Source organism: Macrotis lagotis, chromosome 4, assembly GCF_037893015.1.
Source record: "Macrotis lagotis isolate mMagLag1 chromosome 4, bilby.v1.9.chrom.fasta, whole genome shotgun sequence".
In the NCBI taxonomy this organism is placed as follows: domain Eukaryota; kingdom Metazoa; phylum Chordata; class Mammalia; order Peramelemorphia; family Peramelidae; genus Macrotis; species Macrotis lagotis.
Window position 1 is genome coordinate 95,777,526 of NC_133661.1, and position 19,749 is coordinate 95,797,274.

General features: G+C 37.0%; 1 protein-coding gene across 2 annotated transcripts in view; it reads right to left on the minus strand.

Annotated features, from left to right (window-relative positions):
* SLC18A2 (solute carrier family 18 member A2) overlaps window positions 1-13,226 on the minus strand; it is a 43,586-nt gene extending 30,360 nt beyond the window's left edge. The window contains exons 1-3 of one of the 2 annotated variants that reach the window (XM_074233562.1): window positions 13,134-13,226; window positions 12,203-12,353; window positions 10,485-10,827 (exon numbers count right to left, since the gene is read on the minus strand). In XM_074233562.1, the coding sequence (XP_074089663.1) occupies window positions 10,485-10,827; window positions 12,203-12,323 (464 nt within the window). In that variant the 5' untranslated portion in view covers window positions 12,324-12,353; window positions 13,134-13,226. Of the gene's footprint in view, window positions 1-10,484; window positions 10,828-12,202; window positions 12,941-13,133 lie in introns of those variants that run through there. The other variant, XM_074233563.1, reaches the window with a different exon arrangement.
* Between the last annotated feature and the right edge of the window lie 6,523 nt (window positions 13,227-19,749).

Here is a 19,749-nt window from a genome sequence, read left to right on the forward strand (position 1 = left end):
AACATTGTGTCATTTATAGCACAGCCCCACTCTGTGTATAATTGGATCTGCCTTGGTTGCTTTTCCCTTTGTTTTATTTAATGCCAATTCTACTGCTTCATGGAGCACCTTAGGAACAACGATATTAGTTCATAGTGACTAGACAATTTCATTATAAAAATCTTTCCCATTAAATTTTTTTTGGTATCCTGCATCAAGTACCACTTTATCCTCAAGATGACTTCCCTTATACTGCTTTTTTGCTTTATATATGATATTGCTTTAGTATTATACCATCCTCCTGTATGAGATTATAAATGAATGAACCTTATAGTCTGCCATCTCTTTCTGCCTGACAAAGAAATCAGCTATCTGCTGACTGAAGTGTTCGAAGCTCTTTTGTTGTCATTGTTTTAGCAATTGATATATAATGGTTTAACGTTCTTAAGAAATTATTACAAGGGGCAGCTAGGTGGCACAGTGGATAGAACACCGGCCCTGGAGTCAGGAGTACCTGAGTTCAAATCCGGACTCAGACACTTAATAATTACTTAGCTGTGTGGCCTTGGGCAAGCCACTTAACCCCATTGCCTTGCAAAAACCTTAAAAAAAAGAAATTATTACAGTCTGTGTCAATATCTGTTGCTTTGTCCATTTCCTATTTTTAAGTTTCAACTGATTATCTTAACAGACTAGGTTGGATTTAGCTGAGTTTTGTGTCCAATATTCATGTCCTTATTTCTAGTTTAATGTTAATTTTATCTTTTTTCCAATAAGTTTTGGACCTCACAGTACAAACACAATAGATTTAAAAATGAGTTCCACATAATTAACCAGAACCTGTGACTCATTTTTTCATTTATCTACAATTTCCTTTTATCTTCTAGTATCATTTACATTAAGCTATCAAAATTGATAGAATTCAATTCCTCCAGTGACTGGAGGAATTTATTTATTGGTTACTGTATCACAATATTATAATTTAGAATAACGATAGTTTAATGTTTATAGAAGAGCTAAAAATGATATGATTCTTAGGATATTGCCCTGTTTGCTATCCACTGTTAGTGCTGTTGCACAGAATTAAAGACCATTTTGAAACTTTTTTTCCTTTATGGGTTTCCAAGTCAAAGAATGAACTATCAATTGATCAGTTTACAAGTAAAGAATCTCTCCCTGATTGTAACTAGTACCTTTACAAGTCAGATGGAAATCATCAGAAATTACACTCTGTAGATCATAACCTATAGAAAGCCAAGGTCTTATTCTTGCCTTGATGAAAAATTAAAGTAGGGCTTTGTGATTGGCTATAATCATTATAATATTCATAACATTAGCATGAATGTATAGTGCTTCATAGTTTATGAATTCTTTCATAAAGACTAAAGGAAGCAAATTAGAATCAGATCTAAGTTTTTGAGTTTCATTTCACATTAGCAAATTGTAAAAGATGACTAAGATGGGAGTGGTAAATGAATTGTGTACACTATGGACATTGTTGGTAGAACTATGAATTTTTTAACCTTTTTGGAAATTAATTCAAAATTATGTGACTATAGTGACTAAAATGTCCACACCCTTTCACATAGATATTCCACTGTGAGGTGTATATCCTAAGAAAGTCATTGTCAAAAAGAAAGATCCCATAGACAAAGTAGTAGGAAAGAACTGAGAACAAAGTAGATACCCATTGATTAGAGAATAAATTAACAAAATTGTATATGAAAGTAATGGAATTCTACTATGCAATAAGAAATTAGGAACATGAGGGAAAACAGAGAAGCAAAAAAAGCATACAAATTCATTCAAATGAAGGAAGCAAAACTAGGAAAATAATATATCCAACAATAAAAAAGTACACAATTACAAAATGGAAATAGAAAGAGCCGCAAAACAGAAACTGTGAAATTGTAATCAAGATTGAACCCAAAGAGACATAAGAAGAAATTTCCCAATTTAATTAGAATAGTGATGGAACATGAGTATGGAACACTTTGTACAATGTCAGAGTTTTTTTGATATGCCAATTTGTTTTGTTAAACATTTTAAAAAATATTATATCAGAATTCTTAACTAGAGTATACAGACCCACAAGAGTTAGATTTCAGAGAATCTGTGGGAAAATTATATCTTGGTTTTCACTAACTTTTAACTGAAATTTACCCTTCAATTATGAATATAGGTAATAAATCATTATTCTGAGAAAAGGATTCATAAGCTTCATAAGATTGCCAAAGATATCCTTGACACAAAAAGGTTAAGAACTCATGCATAAAAAAATAGCTTTCTAAGAGGAATCAGGGGAGGATTCCAATGGGAAATGTGGGTGATGTTAAAACAAGAGATACCAATAATTTTTTTTAAAGAGATATACTGAGTTTCAATCTTGATTCTTCCATTTACTAATATATGACCTTGAGCAAGTCAGTAACAGGCTTGAGAGTTTATTTCCATATCAATGAAATAAGAAGGTTAGATTCTGGTCCTTGTATTTCCATCGATGTTATTACAAAAAGATTAAAATAAAACTTTAAATATATACATATACAAACGCCTAATACTTTCCTCCTTCCAATATGTAATGTGTATAGTGTCTGGCAATTTTGTCAACAGCTAATAAACTTTGACATTTAATGAAAATCTGAATCTCTTTCTCATACTTGCTCATGCCATATTTCCCTTTGCCCTTTTCAAAAATCTCAGAACAAGCTGATTATTGCTGATTATACAGACCTGTGCTATGATTCCTGGTGACTAGGGATCTTTTACTCTATCACCTTTTACTTCTTTCTTGTATGGAGAAGGGAATTTCTTATTCTGGATCAGCATTTCTTTACTTTTTTAATATCATGGACCACTTTGGTGAAGTCTATGAACCCCTTTGTCTCAAGAATGTTTTTTTTTTGTTTGCCTACAGGAAATAATATATTTTAGCTTGAAAAGAGTAAAAACAGAGAAAAAAAATTTTCCCATCTAAACTAACATAGAATAATATATCATAATGGCCAATCAGTCCCATTACAGCAAGATTTCAACATTTTTAATTGCCCTCCACAAGCTGAACAAATGGTAAATAAAGGGGGTGGACAGGACCCCAGGGTCCATGGACCCCAGGTTAAGATTCCCAATTCTGCTGATTCAATCACTCTAGAGAACAATTTGGAACTATGCCCACAGAGCAATAAAATTGAGTGTACTTTTTGATCCAGACTACTCGGTCTATATCCTAAAAAGACCTTAAGAAAAGGGAAAACATCCAGATGTGCACAAATATTTAAAGCAGCTCTCTTTGTAATGGCAAGAAAATGGAAATTGAGGGAATGCCCATCAATTGGGAAATGGTTAAACAAATTGTAGTTAATGAATGTGATGGAATACTTCTGTAGAAATCATGAGCAGGTGGATTTCAAAAAAACCTGGAAAGACTTTCTTTCTTGACTGATGCTGAGAGAAGTGAACAGAATCAGGAGAACATTGTACACATTAAAAGCAACATTGATGATCAACTATGATAGAGTTAGTTCTCAGTAGTACAATAATCAAAGATAATTCTAAAAGACTTGTAATGGGAATATCATCCACATTCAGAGAAAGAATTATGGGGTCTGAATTCAGAACAAAGCATACAATTTTCACTTTTTAAAAATTGGTTTTATGTATTTTCTTTCTCAAGTTTTTCCCTTTTTTCTGAATCTTTCACAATATGACTGATATGGAAATATGTTATATTAAATTATTTGCTGTCATAGGAAGGGGAGGAAAGAGAGGAAAATAGAAAAATGTGGAACTTAAAATCTTACAGAAAATGAATAGTGAAAATTATCTTTACATCAAATTGAAAAATAAATTCAAATTTAAAAATAAGAATCCCAGTTCTAGACTGAGAGCTAATCACAAGATCCAGTCTAGATCTAAAGGGCTCTCCACAAGACGAAAGCTTCGACTTGAGGTTGAAAGTGCCTAAAATTAGCCTGAAAGAGAGGAAGTGTCTGTATATCAATTGCTTAGAGTCAGAGACCCAATGAATCCAATACTGTGGGACTGGCTGGTGAGGAAGATGCTTATTAACACAATTACACTAGAAGGCAATGAATCATCAAGTTCTATGGATGTGTACTGTCACATCTTGGTCATCCTAGCAAAGGATGTCATTCTTATCACAAAGGCTGACAATTTTAGACTATTGTTGACATGATATTTCTAGGACATGTATTCCATTTTTTGCTTGGTTTATGGAGGGCAAAAAATTGAAATCTTGCTAAAGGTGACTGAATAGCCTCCATGACATGAAAGTTGAATATCCAAAATACTCAAGAAATGATTATATCTCAATTTATAAAAAAATATGAGAACAGGTAACATAAAATAAATTTCTGTAAATTAACCTGTAAAAACACACCAAGAAGGCTTGCTCTTGGAGTGAATCCTATTATGACTCCCCCCCACACACACTCCTCTTAGGAAAAGACTAATTACAAGTTAGTTAGCAGTTTGCATTATAAATCCATATTTTCACATGTCAGTTTTTTATTCATGTGACACATTAAGTGTCCTATGGGTCATTGTAGTTTAGATTGTTTTTTTCTGTTAACACTCTCTTTGTGTTCTGCAATACATTATCTTGATCATTCAGTGTGACAAGAAACCCCCAATCTTCTGACCATTATCTTCTGACTTCTGAATACTGGACCATTTTCTGCATATTTAGTTAACATCTCATCTGGATAGCTTTTCCTCAAACAGCTACTCTTCCTGCCAACTGAGAAATTGAAAAGGTCACTGCTTATTACCAGAAATCCTCACTCCAGACCAACTGACAATGATTAGAAAACCTCTATATGTTAAGTACAAGTTCTTCTTATATAAGTTTGTTTTTGTTGGCCTGCCACTAGCTAAAACAGTGTTTGGGATGTGCAAACCACTGGATCAGAAGTCAAGAGACCTTTAGTCTAGACATGATTTTGCCATTTGCTTTCTATGGGTAAGTCATTTCTCTATTTTAACTCTATCCCCCCCCCCCCCCATTGATAAAATCAAAAGGCCAGAGTGAATGAGTTCTGAGGTCTCCCTTCCTGTGCACATTGTGTGATTCTCTGGGGAAAAACACCTGAATTTCAGATTGTACAAGAAAAGTATGGATTATTCCTTAGCATGAACCTAGGTTAGTAACCTAGTCACTGATACTGATTTAGTAGTCTCAATATCCCAGGCAATCCTGGTAGACTACAAATGCCTATCTGCATTCTTAGAAGAAACTGCTTCCCCAAGAGTTCCTTATTCCATTAAAATCATAGGTCTAGAACAATGCCATAAACAATTCTCTACAACTCTATACATTTCATTTTCCATATCTGAGTAAATGGTTTCAAGCCCCTTCCTACCCCAATTTCTGGATGATTGGGAAAAATAATTTTAAAAAGCTAGCATGTATATTGCATACTGAGGTTTGCAAATAACTTTACAGAATTTATCTCACATCTCACTTTATTCTCATAGAACAACTCTGGAAGGTATTATTATCCTTATTTCATTGATAGGGAAATTGGATCAAGGGGGCACACAACTAATAAAGGACTGAAGTCAGATTTGACCTTAGGTCTTGTTAATTCCAGGACCAACATTCTTTATACATGCCACCTAACTCTCTAGTAACCACATGTAATTGGAGATGCCACCTATGAAGCCCTTCTTGATTCCTTTAGCTAATAATGCTTCCCTTACCCCACCCTTACAAAAATTATGTTTTACAAATTTTGCATGTATTTACATATCTATGTGTTGTCTCCCCTGTTAGAATGTGAGTTCTTAGAGGACAGAATTATTTCATTTCTATCTTTGTATTCCTCATCAACCAGCAGAATGACAGATGGACATGTTAGATACTGCTAATTGACTGGTTGGTTAATCCTACATTTTAAAGGTAACAAAGAAAAGCAAGGCTTCTCTCCAGAGAAAGTGTGCATGTGTGTGTGTGTTTACACACATGCACACACATGTGCATTGGCATGTATTTATGCATGTGTCTGTAGGTTTACATACATACAGTGTGTGTTAGCCTACACACACACACACACACACACACACACACACACACACATCTGTTTCTATAAAACTTCAATCTTGGGCAACTGCAGAATTAGTCTCATATTGAATGTTTAATAGTAAAACCACTGTGTTTTAACAAACCACTTCCCTTGTCAAAGCAAAACATTACAATATGAGCTAGCTTTAAAAACTCATTCATTTCCCATTTGCATTTGAAGAACTATGATGCTTCAATCATTTTCATCCCTGAGTTTCCTAGTACTATACAGTGCTGTAACACCACTCCCACCAGGTGTCTGGCAAGGGCATTATTATGATAATGTCTTCCACTTTGCTTTGTGCTAGATGAGCTCTTTGCCTTCTCAGAACACAAAGCCCTGAGCAGTTTTCTGTAATTATATTAGATGTAGTTTCGAGAAGTATTCTTACATCATTCTCACATGTAGAGACTCAGACATTTTTGAAACCATGACTGGTTAAGTTAGTTTGATTTTTCTTTTGCTTACAATATGTGTTGTTGCATTTATAATGGAACTTCCTACAGGGGTCATAGTCTCCAATCAGCCTTGAAATAATTTTGTAAGTATATTTTGCCCCCTGCTATCTAAAAATAATTTTCTAATTAACAAGAATAGGGGCAGGATGTGGTTCAGGGTCATTATCATAGCTTTAATATGACCTTGCAATCTGCCACTTAGAAGTCTAGGAATTAATAATGTGTTTTAAAATATTTGTGCATAAAGTCCTCCTGATTGTGGGTCAGCAATGCCTTCTTCTAGACCCATGGTTTCCTAACAGTCCCTTGAGAGGAACCCATTTGTTTTTGTTCAGTTATATTCAACTTTCTGAGTCCCCTATTGGGTTTTTATTGGCAAAGATATGAGAATGGGTGGCATTTCCTCCTCCAGCTCATTTTACAGATGAGAAAACAGGCAAACAGAGCAAAGTGACTTCCCAGAAGGGACAATTGGTAAGTGGCTGAGGCCAGATTTGAACTTAGGAAGATGATTCTTCCTGCTCTATCCACTGCACTACCTAGCTTCCCAATGTACTCCTTAGACTTTTCATAACAAACCCTCAATCTAATTATCCATGAAGATTCTCTGCCTTTTACCCTTGTATTGTCCTTTACTATTTTTGACTTGTATTGGGCAGTACCATACATTAATTTTGCCCCAAACCCCATCTCTCTAATGAACCTTTCTATTTCTATGGAGGGACCACTCAGCCTTCTAGTCTTCCAGATTCTTTACCTCTCATAATTTTGAACTTCTCACACAGTTGAAACTGTTTTCTTCAAAGATCTCTCCATTGACAAATCTCTCAGTCTTTTTTTCACCCCAGTCCTCCTCTTACTTAACCAGAGCAGTATCTGACACAGACTGTGCTCCTCCATAATGCTTATTCTCTTCTCTTTGGGAAGCTGAAAATGACGTGTGTCAACTATCAACACTCACATCTCTCATATTTACCTATAAAAACTTGAAGGCAGCTAGGTGGCACAGTGGATAGAGCACAGACCTTGGAGTCTGGCGGGGTGGGAGCTCGAATCCAACCGCAGACACTTGAATCTTACTAGCTGACCTTGGTCAAGTCATTTAATCTTGACTGCCTCACAGCCAGGGCCATGTCCAGTCATCTTGATTAATATCTGGCCATGGAGGAGACAGTGAGGCTGGTGACTTAGCACAGAAGCCCCTCACTTAAAGCCAATTCATGTGCTTGTCATGATATCATCTCTCTGAGGTCCTGATCTTCTTCAAGAATGAAGGATAAAAATCATCATCATAAAAACCTGGGAACAGAATTTTCTAACCTAGATAAAAATCTCTCAAATAAATTGGTTTTCAATGAATTTTGAATCCATTTGTTAAAATATAAAAAAGTCAACATTGTTTGCAACAAATGATAAACATCAAAGAAGATGGAAATTTACTAGTCATATTTCAAAGAAAATCTTAATCTAATTGGTGGATAGAATTGAATACCATGATCTGATAACAGGCAACAGTGCACTTCCTCTTATTTAAAGCTAAGTATCTTTGTGACAGATCTTTTTTCAGCTATGTTAACCATTAATATCAAATATTGCAATAAAAAAGCTTAGAACAAGATCTTTGAACACTATAACAAAAATATTAAGGAAAGATTTGCAAAATAGTGAAGCAGATTCAATTATATTGCTTTCACTAAAATGTAATAGTATAATAGTATTTTAGTGAGAAAAAAGAGTTTATACTGCTAATTAATAAAATGCCTTTTGACTTCTTTTTATCTATTTTGGGGCAAGTTCTTAATTTGTATGTCTGTACAATGGAACATGCGTATGCTTTATAAAATAAGTACTCACATTTATTTGATTTTCACTGTTAAGAGTGTACAATTGGGGCAGCTAGGTGGCACAGTGGATAGAGCACTGGCCCTGGAGTCAGGAGTACCTGAGTTCAAATCCGAACTCAGACACTAAATAATTACCTAGCTGTGTGGTCTTGGGCAAGTCACTTGACCCCATTGCCTTGCAAAAACTAAAAAAAAAATTAAGAGGGTACAATCAAAAAAGTTTGGAGACCACTGCTTTTTTTTTAGACAAAGGACAATTATAGTTTTAAGATCTACTCTTTCATGGGTATTCTATGGGCTTCCATTAATCCCCCTCTTCTGCATTTTGAATGCCACCACCCTAATGCATCTCTCTACCTTGTATCCTGCATGATTGTGCTGCCTGCTCTTCCCAGCTCCAATTTATCCTTTATGCTGTTATGGGTTTAATATTTCTGAGACTTTTCTCTGTCACTGCTTTGATCAAGAATTTCTAAGGATGTCCTACTGTCTGCCCTATTGGATCTAATTTTTTTCTGCTTAGCTTTCCAAACTTTCCATACTCTGGCCCCAACTATATTTTCCTTATTGGTCACTGTTCTCCAAGTGAGGAAGCTTCCCTGGAGTCAGCAGCTCTCCTTCACTCACCCCTACTCCTGTCCACCATACTCATTTCCTTCTTTGTGCCTTTGTTCACATTGTTAGTGTCATATAGAATGCCCTCCTCATTCTACCGACCTCCTTCAATGGCCCAACTCCAGACCTACATCCTTGAATGATGACTGCAATTCACATTAATCTCATACGATCATAATTTTGAATTGGAGAGATATTAGAGGCCATCTACAATAGATCAAATCTCCATTTTTTGTATATAAGGAAACTGAAGGCAGAAAAGTTAAATGAATTGCCCATAGTCATGCAGATAGTAAATGATTTGTGCAGTTCTCTACCTCTCTGATAATGCTCATATCCATTGGTTTGTTGGAGTTTTTTTACATATCTATTTTTAATATATAATTCTAATCCTCAATCAAACAGGACAATTGAGATCTGCTGATAGCAGTTTTAAAAAACTGATATGTATGAACAATCTGTATTTGTGCATAGATGTATGCATATAATACTGTTCTTTTTTTAGACACTGTTTCATATGTGGATATATTGTAAGAATTCTACATTATGATAACTGGAAGAGCCACTGGAGACCATCTGTTATAATCCTTCTCATTTTACATTTGGGAAACTTGAGTCCCATCACCCCAGCAAAACTATAAAATCCTTATAAGTGAAGCTTATGACTTTGTACCCCAGAGCATCTAGCACCATGCTAGACACATGTTAACTGCTCACTAAATATTTGATTTCTCAATTTACATAAGAAGCAAAGAGTTGATTTTATTATCTGGAAAATTTAATTCAAGAAAACACTTTTTTTTTCCAGGAATGTCCAGATAATGGGTTCTAAAATTGAAGATATTTTTAAAGAAATGTGGATTGAATAATTGTCTCAGTTTGCCATTTACAACTGGTAAAATGGAAGGAATTAACACATTACCTGTAGCTCCAAAGTTGCCTTTAAAATGCTATCTATAAGCTAGTCTCCTGGATGTGCAATGTTTTCAAATTCCTCCCTCTTGGTCATGTTATCCAAAAGGAAGTTCCCCAAAAGAGGTCTGGGGCCAGAGAGGGGGAAATGGGGAAGAAACAAAACTAAATGACACTTAGAAATTCAGGACAGCCAGTGGTTAGTTAACATGGAGTGCTGACTAAGCAAAGGTTATTTTTGCAAACGTTCACTGGTCAAAACCAGGATTAAGATAGATCAGGAACACAGTTCATAGATGCTGGTTACTCTCACTTTTTACAATTTCCTAAGGTTATTTTGTACAGTAGAAAAAGAAGAAAACTATAGGAATACATCCTTAGCTGGCAAAAAGAATAGGGAATAGAAGAAGGATAAAGGGAGGAATTTGGCAGCAGTTGGGTTGCCCATTTACTGAAACTTCCATTGAAGTTTCATGAAAAGAATGACAGATTCCAAGGGTCAGAGTTGCAAGGGACTGCAAAATATAGGAAGTTAGCTCGAAATATATTACTTGTCAGATGGTATCAAATGATTTCACTGAGAAATGACCTACCTGTTAGTCATTGGCCCTATGAAAGGGTTAGTGAGGAGCTGTATGGTCGCTTTGGAAGCAAATAATAAGCCAACTTGAACATTTTCATTGAGCAGGTCTTTGTCTTTCTTGGGGCAGTCAGACGGAATGCTGGTCGTATTGACTACCATTTGCTGTGTCACTGTCTTATAGAACTGTCCTTCTACAGATCTTTTTGTGGCATTTCCAGTGACCATTGTGGAGTTGTCATAATAGGAGAAGATGCTGCTGAAGGTGGGAGACCCAGTTTCTGGTTTGGCAGTTTGTATTTCTGTGGCATTCTTTTCATGCTCAATGCTGTATAAGTAACTGGGAATGATGGGCACTAGAGAGCAAAACAGAAAAATGGTTGACAACAGCCAACTAGTTCTCTTCAAATTGAGTGAGAGGAGTAACTTCCTGAAGGCTGAACAACTTCATCTTAGTTAAACTATCCTATTACTTCTACCAACTCATGGAAAGCTAAGAAAGTGAATGGTAATTTACATCCTTTACTCCCACCATGTAGCCCTTGAATTCATGGTGGTTCACCATAAGTCATCATTTCCCAGAAGGAAGTTCATTAAAAGGCAAAACATGGTCAGTATATACCCATAATTTTGAGTGTTTCTTCAGCCAAAGAATGTATTCAGCCGTCAGGACATTTAAGTAAATGAAACTAGGAAATAGACACCTAAATTGCATATGTTATTAAAACACCACAGGAAATAACAATTTTGCAACAGGCTTATCCTGTTACATAAAATTTTGCATTTATTTGGAATTTGCTTATATTATGTAGTCTGAGCAATTCATAATTCCAAAGAATTTCAGATCCTACTGAAGCTCCAGGTAAGTATATCCAACAAGACCATCAGTATAAAAGAGCCAGTATAATTTATAGCCAAAAGCAAATAAGAGACCTGTCCTTCTCTCTCATATAAGAATCTGAATCTATTTACTGTTCAAAAAATAGCAAGGCTGCAAACTGAGATAACAGAAACCATCTCATCCTGAACCTTCTGTTAGAAATGTCACTTAGATCCATTTAAAATTTGAGAATTTCAGGGATAAAAAAGCTTAGCAGATATTTTTTGCTAATGGGATTAATTTAGGAGACCTAATTGTCCATTTTTCCAAATAGGAATAATTTAATATAGTCTGAGGCTGAAGTTGACTTCCTTTCAAAATTACCTTTGAAGCTGGTCAGGAAATGTTCCCAGCTCACTATATTCAATCCCACATCAACTTAGACTCTCACTCTTTGGTTTTTGGAACTGGGAAAAATGTCCTCATTGTTACACGGTAGACCCTAAAACAAATGTATTTTCTTTGATGCTGAATAATTTTTTTTTAAGTCAGAAGACTATTAGAACTTTAGATATTCTTTTGCAACAGAAATCTTTTCCACCACAATGAAAGGGGGAGGAGAAGTACTATCAAGAGGAAACATAAGTTCCACTTCTTATCTGCAGAGTCCTTTGCTGATGTTACCACCGGGGAAAATGAAGCCACAAATAATGTCTCAGTAGCAGAAATAAAAGCCTAGGCTCCTGAGCTCCAACTTTTAACCATATGCTTTTTAAAGAAGTGGACCAAATTCCTGTAATTTGTATAGAAGTAAATCTCAAGAGTTATGGTTATCAGAAATGCATGGCGCAGCTAGGAGCTATGACCCTAGTTCATCTAAAAGGAAGCCAAGAAAAGAGGCTTCCACTTACCCACAACCGTGAGCAGCATATTGTCCAAGAGGAGCGCAAGAAATACGATAAAAAGGATTAATTTCCTAGACTGCCGGCTCTCCCGAAGCCAGGTGAGGAGACCAAATTCACCCAGAGCCATGACTCCTCGATCCTTTGGGCGTGACTCTGGCTGCAAGTACAAAGGATAAATAGTTCAATTAAACCTTGATCTGTCCATCCCTCTGGCTCTGTTCAGCCTCAAACATCCCTGCTTCTGACTCCATTTCCATCTTACAACCCAGGAAATGAGGGATGTTAGTGAACTAATCGAATCTCCTCCTTTTCAATTGCATCTCTTCCAAGTCGACCTTGTTTGAGCTTTTCTTAACAAGACAAGATTGACTTTCTGGAAATAAAATGAAAACGAAAAGGGATGGGGAAGGAGAGGGTGTCTAATTCCAGCGCTATTCTGAGGGAGAAGCCCAGAAGCGGTCGGACCCACTTTCTTTACAAGGACTCAAATCCTCTACGGGCTACCCTGCCTCTAGCTCTGGTCCTGATGGAGAGAAAAAGGCTATGTGTGAATGGGACCTTAGGTTTTTCTATGTTCGCCAAGAAGGATAAAAGACTTCATTCAATCTCTGCTTTCGGGAGAAATCCAGAGTGTTTCTATGGATTTGAACTGTCCTTTGGGGAGAACCCTTCCGCTTCCAGCCCACGCCCCTCCAACTCAGCCCCTAAATTCTCCACGTCTCCTCTCCTCCCCTCTGCCCCTAAGTAGCCTTCCCTTCCATTTGGTTTCCTTACTATCTAGCTCTTCCATGCCCCGTCTCCCTCCAACTCCGCCCCCGCCTGACATGGGCGGAGAGAGAGACACCTTCCCCTCTCAAATTAGCCGAGCCGAGCTTGCCGGGTGCCCGAGGACCGAGGATTCAGCTACTCCTGGGCCAGTCCTTCCAGTGCCCCTTACCTAGGGACGTGCGCTGGGGTTGAGCTCGGAGCGCAAGTCCCAGCGGGGAGCTGTGCCCGTGAGTCGAATCCGTTCCGGCAATAGCCCTAGCCCGCGGCTGCTGTGATACCCGGCTCGGTCCGGGTCTGGGTCGGAGTCTGTGTCTCCACCTCTCAACGATGCCCTCCAGAGGCTCGGCTTTAGCGGGTCTGCTCCTTTGACGTCATTGGCTCGATCCTTATCGCCCTTGCTCTGCCAACCAACCTGACCAGAGCATGAGAGGAGGGGGTGAGGAGGAGAGAGCAGCCCCCTCCCACCTAGGCGACCGAAAGCCTGGCTCCTGTCCTGACCCCACCCCGGTCTTCTCCATCACCACTCCGGGCGGACAGCTCCCCAGACCTCCACCTGAGCTGACTCTGCCTACTAATTCTGTGTGTGTGTGTGTGTGTGTGTGTGTGTGTGTGTGTTTCTGTCTGTGTGATGGGGACAAATCTTTTAACACTAGCAGTTTGTTCATCCTATCACCCTAACCAGGAGCTGTCAGAGACAGCTTTGAGTTTTTTTTTTTCTGTAATAATCAGAACATACAAATAAATAGAAATTCAAAAAATAAACAGTTGCCAACTGTGGCCCCTATTAATGGAATGAACATTGAACTGAGAAGCAGACGGCTTCTTACTAACTCTATGACCAGAGGCAAGTTGCTTCACCTCTCCCGACCTCGATTTCTTTATTTCTGTTATTTTTCCCCACTATCCCACCAAGAAAGAGACCCCTGCCTCCTTATATGTATGTGATAGGCAAAATCCTTGGGAAAAGGTAAGGAGGATCAAATAATAATTGAAAAGAAACAGGGAGTTAGAAGAGAACACAAGACCTGCCCTATGTCTAGATACCTTCCAGTCCAGGGTTGGTCAAGGCCTCTGGGTATGTTTACTGTTCTAAGAAATGATCTCAATACCACCTGCTCTGCCTCTCTCAGTTACTTGTGATAAGGAAAATATATGCATTTGAAAGTGATTTAAAAGGATAAAGGACTCCTAATACATCTGTCTTAGGATAATCAATCTTTCACAGAGCTAGTCAGTACTTGAGCCTGGAGAGATGGCAGCTTTCCTATTTCATATTCCAACCTCCCTGAAAAGGAGGTCTATGCATCTTCGGTGATTGCAGGAATAAAATCAGGATTAAAAAATTTCCTCTAAAAACACGAGGCAAATGATGACTTGAAAATTGAGAGGAAATGACAAAGAAACATCCATTTCTGCAATTAATTTAGAAGTGGGGATAGCAAAAATCCTGTGCAAGCTATTCTGAAATCATGTAATTTTTTCCCAACACTTCATAGAAACACACACGATGTTACAGGAAGACCAGAACTGAAAAATCATCTAGTTTAATCTCATTTTACAAATGAAGAAACTGAAGTCCAGAGAGGTAAAGCAACCTAGCCCTGGTCACAGAGTTAATAAGGGACAGAATCCAGGTCTTCTGCCTCTCAGTCTAATATTCATTCCATTAGTATGGACCACAGCTGGCAGTTGTTTAATTTTTATCTTTATTTTTTTATTCACCTTCCTTCCTTCCTTCCTTCCTTCCTTCCTTCCTTCCTTCCTTCCTTCCTTCCTTCCTTCCTTCCTTCTCTCTCTCTCTCTCTCTCTCTCTCTCTCTCTCTCTCTCTGTTTATTTCTTTGTTCATTTATTTTTGCAGTAAGGAAGTCTACAAAAACTTGATGTCAGGAGACAAAGATTTGAATCTCTACTTTATCACTTCATGACTGTATGACTTAGGGTAGGCCACTTCATGTCATTAAGACTCAGTTTCTTCCTCTGTAAAAATAAAGATTATTGACCCAGAAAGCAAGAGACCCCTGCCTTCTTTTTGTGTATATGATAGAAAAAATCCTTGGGGAAGGGAAAGGAGGATCAAACAATAATTGAAAAAAAAGACAGGGAGATAGAAGATAACACAAGACCTGCCCTATGTCTAGATACCTTCCAGTCCAGGGTTGGTCAAGGGCTATACCACCCCTTGACAAAGCTTGTTGTCAGTAAAACTAGAATGCTATGTGTAAATCTGAGTTATGGCTAATTAGAAAGTGTTTCATCAGAAGACTAGCCACTAGGATATGTTTGTGGAAGTGGAGAATCAGTGACCTTCAAATCACATCTGGGATCATGAGAAAGGGGGATTCAGGGGTGATAATGAACTCAACAATAGGAGGGATGCTACTGAACCCAGACAACATGTACTGAAAGATGAACAAAAAGCAGAGAACCTGATTAGTTTTGAGGAAACTATCACCAGAGGGAGTGATTGTCAGCATATTTCTATATGTTTAGAATTTTAGTTTTGATTAAGCAGTTAAAAAGCAAATCTCTTAATTTCTGAATTTCTCATTCCTTATTTAAATAAATAAACAGTGATGGGTCCTTAGTACTTTCAATCTAAGTCCAAATAGTAGCCCAATTTTGTGAGGCAAAAACAGGACCTGAGTTTAAGACTTACAGATAATGTCAATGTGGAAGAAGACTAGTTATTTTCTTGGTTGGTATCATTTCCTGACCTGTGTGTTAAAGCCCATAATCAGAAGAAGGTCAGACATTAAGATCTCTTGATACTGAGGTTACCTAAGATAGAAAAATCTAAGCTCTCTTCAGTAATTCTCTTTGCCAGTTCTTTCAACCTCCCCATCTCCCTCTGGGATGCCATTTGTCTATGATTACAACTGCTGATATGTAGGAAAATGGTTGGCTAACTAGGTCAGTTCAGTTTGACGTGCATGAAATCTAGGATGTGATTTAATGTTAAAGCCCAAATAAAAAGAAAGAATCATCAATATTATTTTCATTCATGGGAAAGAATAACAACGAATTGAAATTTATGTTGCACTTAAAGATCAACAATTCCCTATTACCTACAGAATCAAATATTAAAATCCTCTATCTGCCATTTAAAGTCCTTTAAACCTTCCTCCTATCTTTTTTTAAGGTTTTTTTTTTTTGGCAAGGCAATGGGGTTAAGTGATTTGCCCAAGGCCACACAGCTAGGTAATTATTAAGTGTCTGAGGCAGGATTTGAACTCAGGTACTCCTGACTCCAGGGCCAGTGCTCTATCCACTGTACCACCTAGCCACCCCTCTCCTATCTTTTCAATCTATCATAGTTTACTTCCCTCCACATACTTTATGACCCAACACCAACTTCCTTCTTGTTATTCTTCATGAATGACACTCCATCTCCTTAGTGTTTTTTCAATGGTTGTTTCCCTTTTACTGGAACACTCGCATCTCACTTCTGCCTATTAGTTTTCCTAATTCCTTCAAGACACAAAATCAAATCTTGCTTTTTGTATTAACCCTTTCTTGCTCCTTATTGCTCGTGCTTTCTGTCTGAAATGATCTTCCATCTTTTACAATTATACATGTGTACAAACATTCCCATGCATATGTAATATTTTATATATATATGCATAATAAATATTACAATATGTACATACCCATTTATATATATATATATATATATAGTTTTTATTTAGTTGTTTTTAATTGATTCTGACTCTTTATGACCCATTTTGAAGACTTCTTGGCAAAGATACTGGAGTAGCTATCATTTCCTTCTCCAGCTCATTTTATATATGACTTGCCTATCCTCTCCTTCTCTCCCCCCCATATATGTATACATATATATATATATACATTCAAACACACATAGTGCTTTATATGTATGTATAGATAGATATAGATATAGATGTCTTGTGTGTACATAATTATTTGTATAGTTTCACGCATTAAAATCTGAACTCTTGGAAGGCAGGGTCAATGTTTTTGCCTTTCTTTGCATCCCAACATTTAGCACAGTGTGTGATACATAGAAAGTGTTTATTGACTGACTGATCATTTATCTATTCATAAAATATTAGGAACCAAATGAGTTCAGAATTCCAGGCTAAGTGTGAGAAAGGTAAAGAGTTAAAATACAATTAATTCCCTCTTTCCTGGAGCTTATTTGTGTATATGTTAATGTGTGCGCATGTGTGAAAGATAGTTCTAATAAATCATATTACATGATAAATGCATTAGAGAGACATGAAAAAATTTGAGGTCTAGGGAGAAAGTTATTGTTTTGGGGATGAAAGAAAGCTTCATAAAGAAGATGGCTTTTGAGTTAGACTTTGAAGGAAGAGATGAAAGGGGAGAATATTTCTATGAGGATCAGAATGAGCAAAGGTATGATGATAAGAGAGGACCGTATGTTTGAGGTACAGGGAGTAGTCAATAGAATGTATAGAAAATTAAGTACAAGGAAGAGAGTAATATGCTATAAAATGGAAAGAAATTGGTGTCTTTGAATGCTAGGAAAGAAGTTTGAGCTTTACTGAAGAGGTTAAATATATGGAGGAATTTTGAGAAAAGAAGTGTTATGATTAGATCTGAGTCTAAAGAAATATTTTTTCTGGCAGTATGAAGTATGAATTGGAATGAGAGATAAGAATACAAGCAGTTAAGTTCCATTAAGAGAAGATTTCGGGGCAGCTAGGTGGCATAGTGGATAAAGCACCGGCCTTGGAGTCAGGAGTACCTGGGTTCAAATCCAGTCTCAGACACTTAATAATTACCTAGTTGTGTGGCCCTGGGCAAGACACTTAACCCCATTTGCCTTGAAAAAAAGGGTGATACCCTTTGATATGGAATAACTTGGCATGGGGTATGGAATAGCTTGGCATGGAATAGCTAACCTGTCAGATCTATGAATAAGAACAATTTATGGCCACACAAAAGATATTGAGCATTACAGAATATAAAAATGGATAATTTTGATTGCATTAAAAAATTTTGCACAAACAAACCAATGAATTTAAGTTTAAAAGGAAAGCAGAAAACTGGGGAAAACTGTTCATAACAAGTATCTCCGATAAAAGTTTTATTTCTCAAATATATAGAGAACTGAGTCAAATTTACAAGAATGTATTTCTCCAATTGATCATTCCCTAGTTGACAAATAATCAAATAATATGAACAGGCAGTTTTCAGATAAAGAAATTAAAGTTATTTGTAGTCATATGAAAAATACTTGAAATATAAATAAATATTCTAAGTCATTAAATCCACACAAACCCACAAAATATTGTTTAGATAAATGTAAATTAAAATGACTCTAAGAGCCACCTCACATTTATCTGATTGACTCATATGACAGAAAAGGAAAATAACAAATCTTGGAACACTTGGGACACTGACAGTATTGGTGGAGTTAGTTAACTGATTTGACCATTCTGAAGAGCAATTTGGAACTATGTCCAACACATTATAAAACTGTGTATACCCTTTGACTCAGTAATATCACTACTTGGTGTGTATCTGTGGAGACCCTTTTCTGGACTTTTATGTTGAGTCCCTTTTCTGGACTCCCTCAGTCTTCTCCAGACAAACATTGGAGGGTTGGGAGACAAGGAATACATGGAAGACAAGTTTCTCCCTATACACCAAGGTCTCCAAAGTCTCTGTTTATTGAACCAAATACCAGTGCTTAAATACTTCTCCTGTCCCTAATCCACTCCCACACCCATGGCACTTAGTAAAATAAGACTGTGGTGCTCAAGAACACCAGGTGAAGATAATTTGCAGTTCTCCCACACACAACAGTCCCTAACACATCCCCTTTCTTGTCTTTTTTTTGAAGTGAAATGCAAGCAGGTCATCTGCATCCTGTTCATGGCCCTGGTATGGACTCCTGCTGAGGAAGAAGCTCCATCCCCTGCAGCATTGCCTTGGAAGCTCTACTTCCAGCTGACTCCTCAATGCTAAATACTATTTGTCTTCTCACTTTCACTTTGCACCTCTTCTTTTAAAATCATCCCCCTAGTAGCAAATCAACCTGTTACTTAAGGAAGACAAGTTTCTCCCTCTACACCAGGGTTTCCAAGGTCTCCATTTATTCAACCAAATGCCAGTACTTAAACACCTCTCCAGTCTCTAATCCACTCCCACTCCCATGACATTTAGTAGAATAAGACTCTGGTGCTCAAGGACACCAGGTGAAGATAATTTACAGTGGTCCCACACATAACATTCCCTAACATATATCCCAAAGAGATTTTAAAAAGGGAACAGGATTCATATGTACAAAAATATTTTATGGTGACAAAGAATTGGAAATTGAAGGCATGGCTATCAATTGGGGAGTGAATAAACAACTTATGTTATATGATTGTGATGGAATACTATTTTCCTATAGAAATCTTTCAAAAAATCTTGAAGGACTTATAGGAACCAAAAGTAAAGTGAAGTGAACAGAACATTAGAACATTGTACATAGTTACAGCAATATTGTATGGTGATCAATTGAGACTAATTTAACTGTTCTTAGAAATACAAAGACCCAAAACAATTCCAAAGTATGTATGATGGAAAATGCTGTTCTCCAGAGAAAAAATTGATGGAGCCTGAATGCAAATCAAAGCAAATTATTTTTATTGTATATGTGTGCTTTACCCCTCTGTTTTCTTTTTATAAACATGACTAACATGGAAATAAATTTTGAATGACTGCACATGTATAACCTCTATCAACTTGGTCACTTTCTCATTGATGGGGGAGAGGGAAGGAGGGAGGGAATCTGAAAATCAAAGTTTTT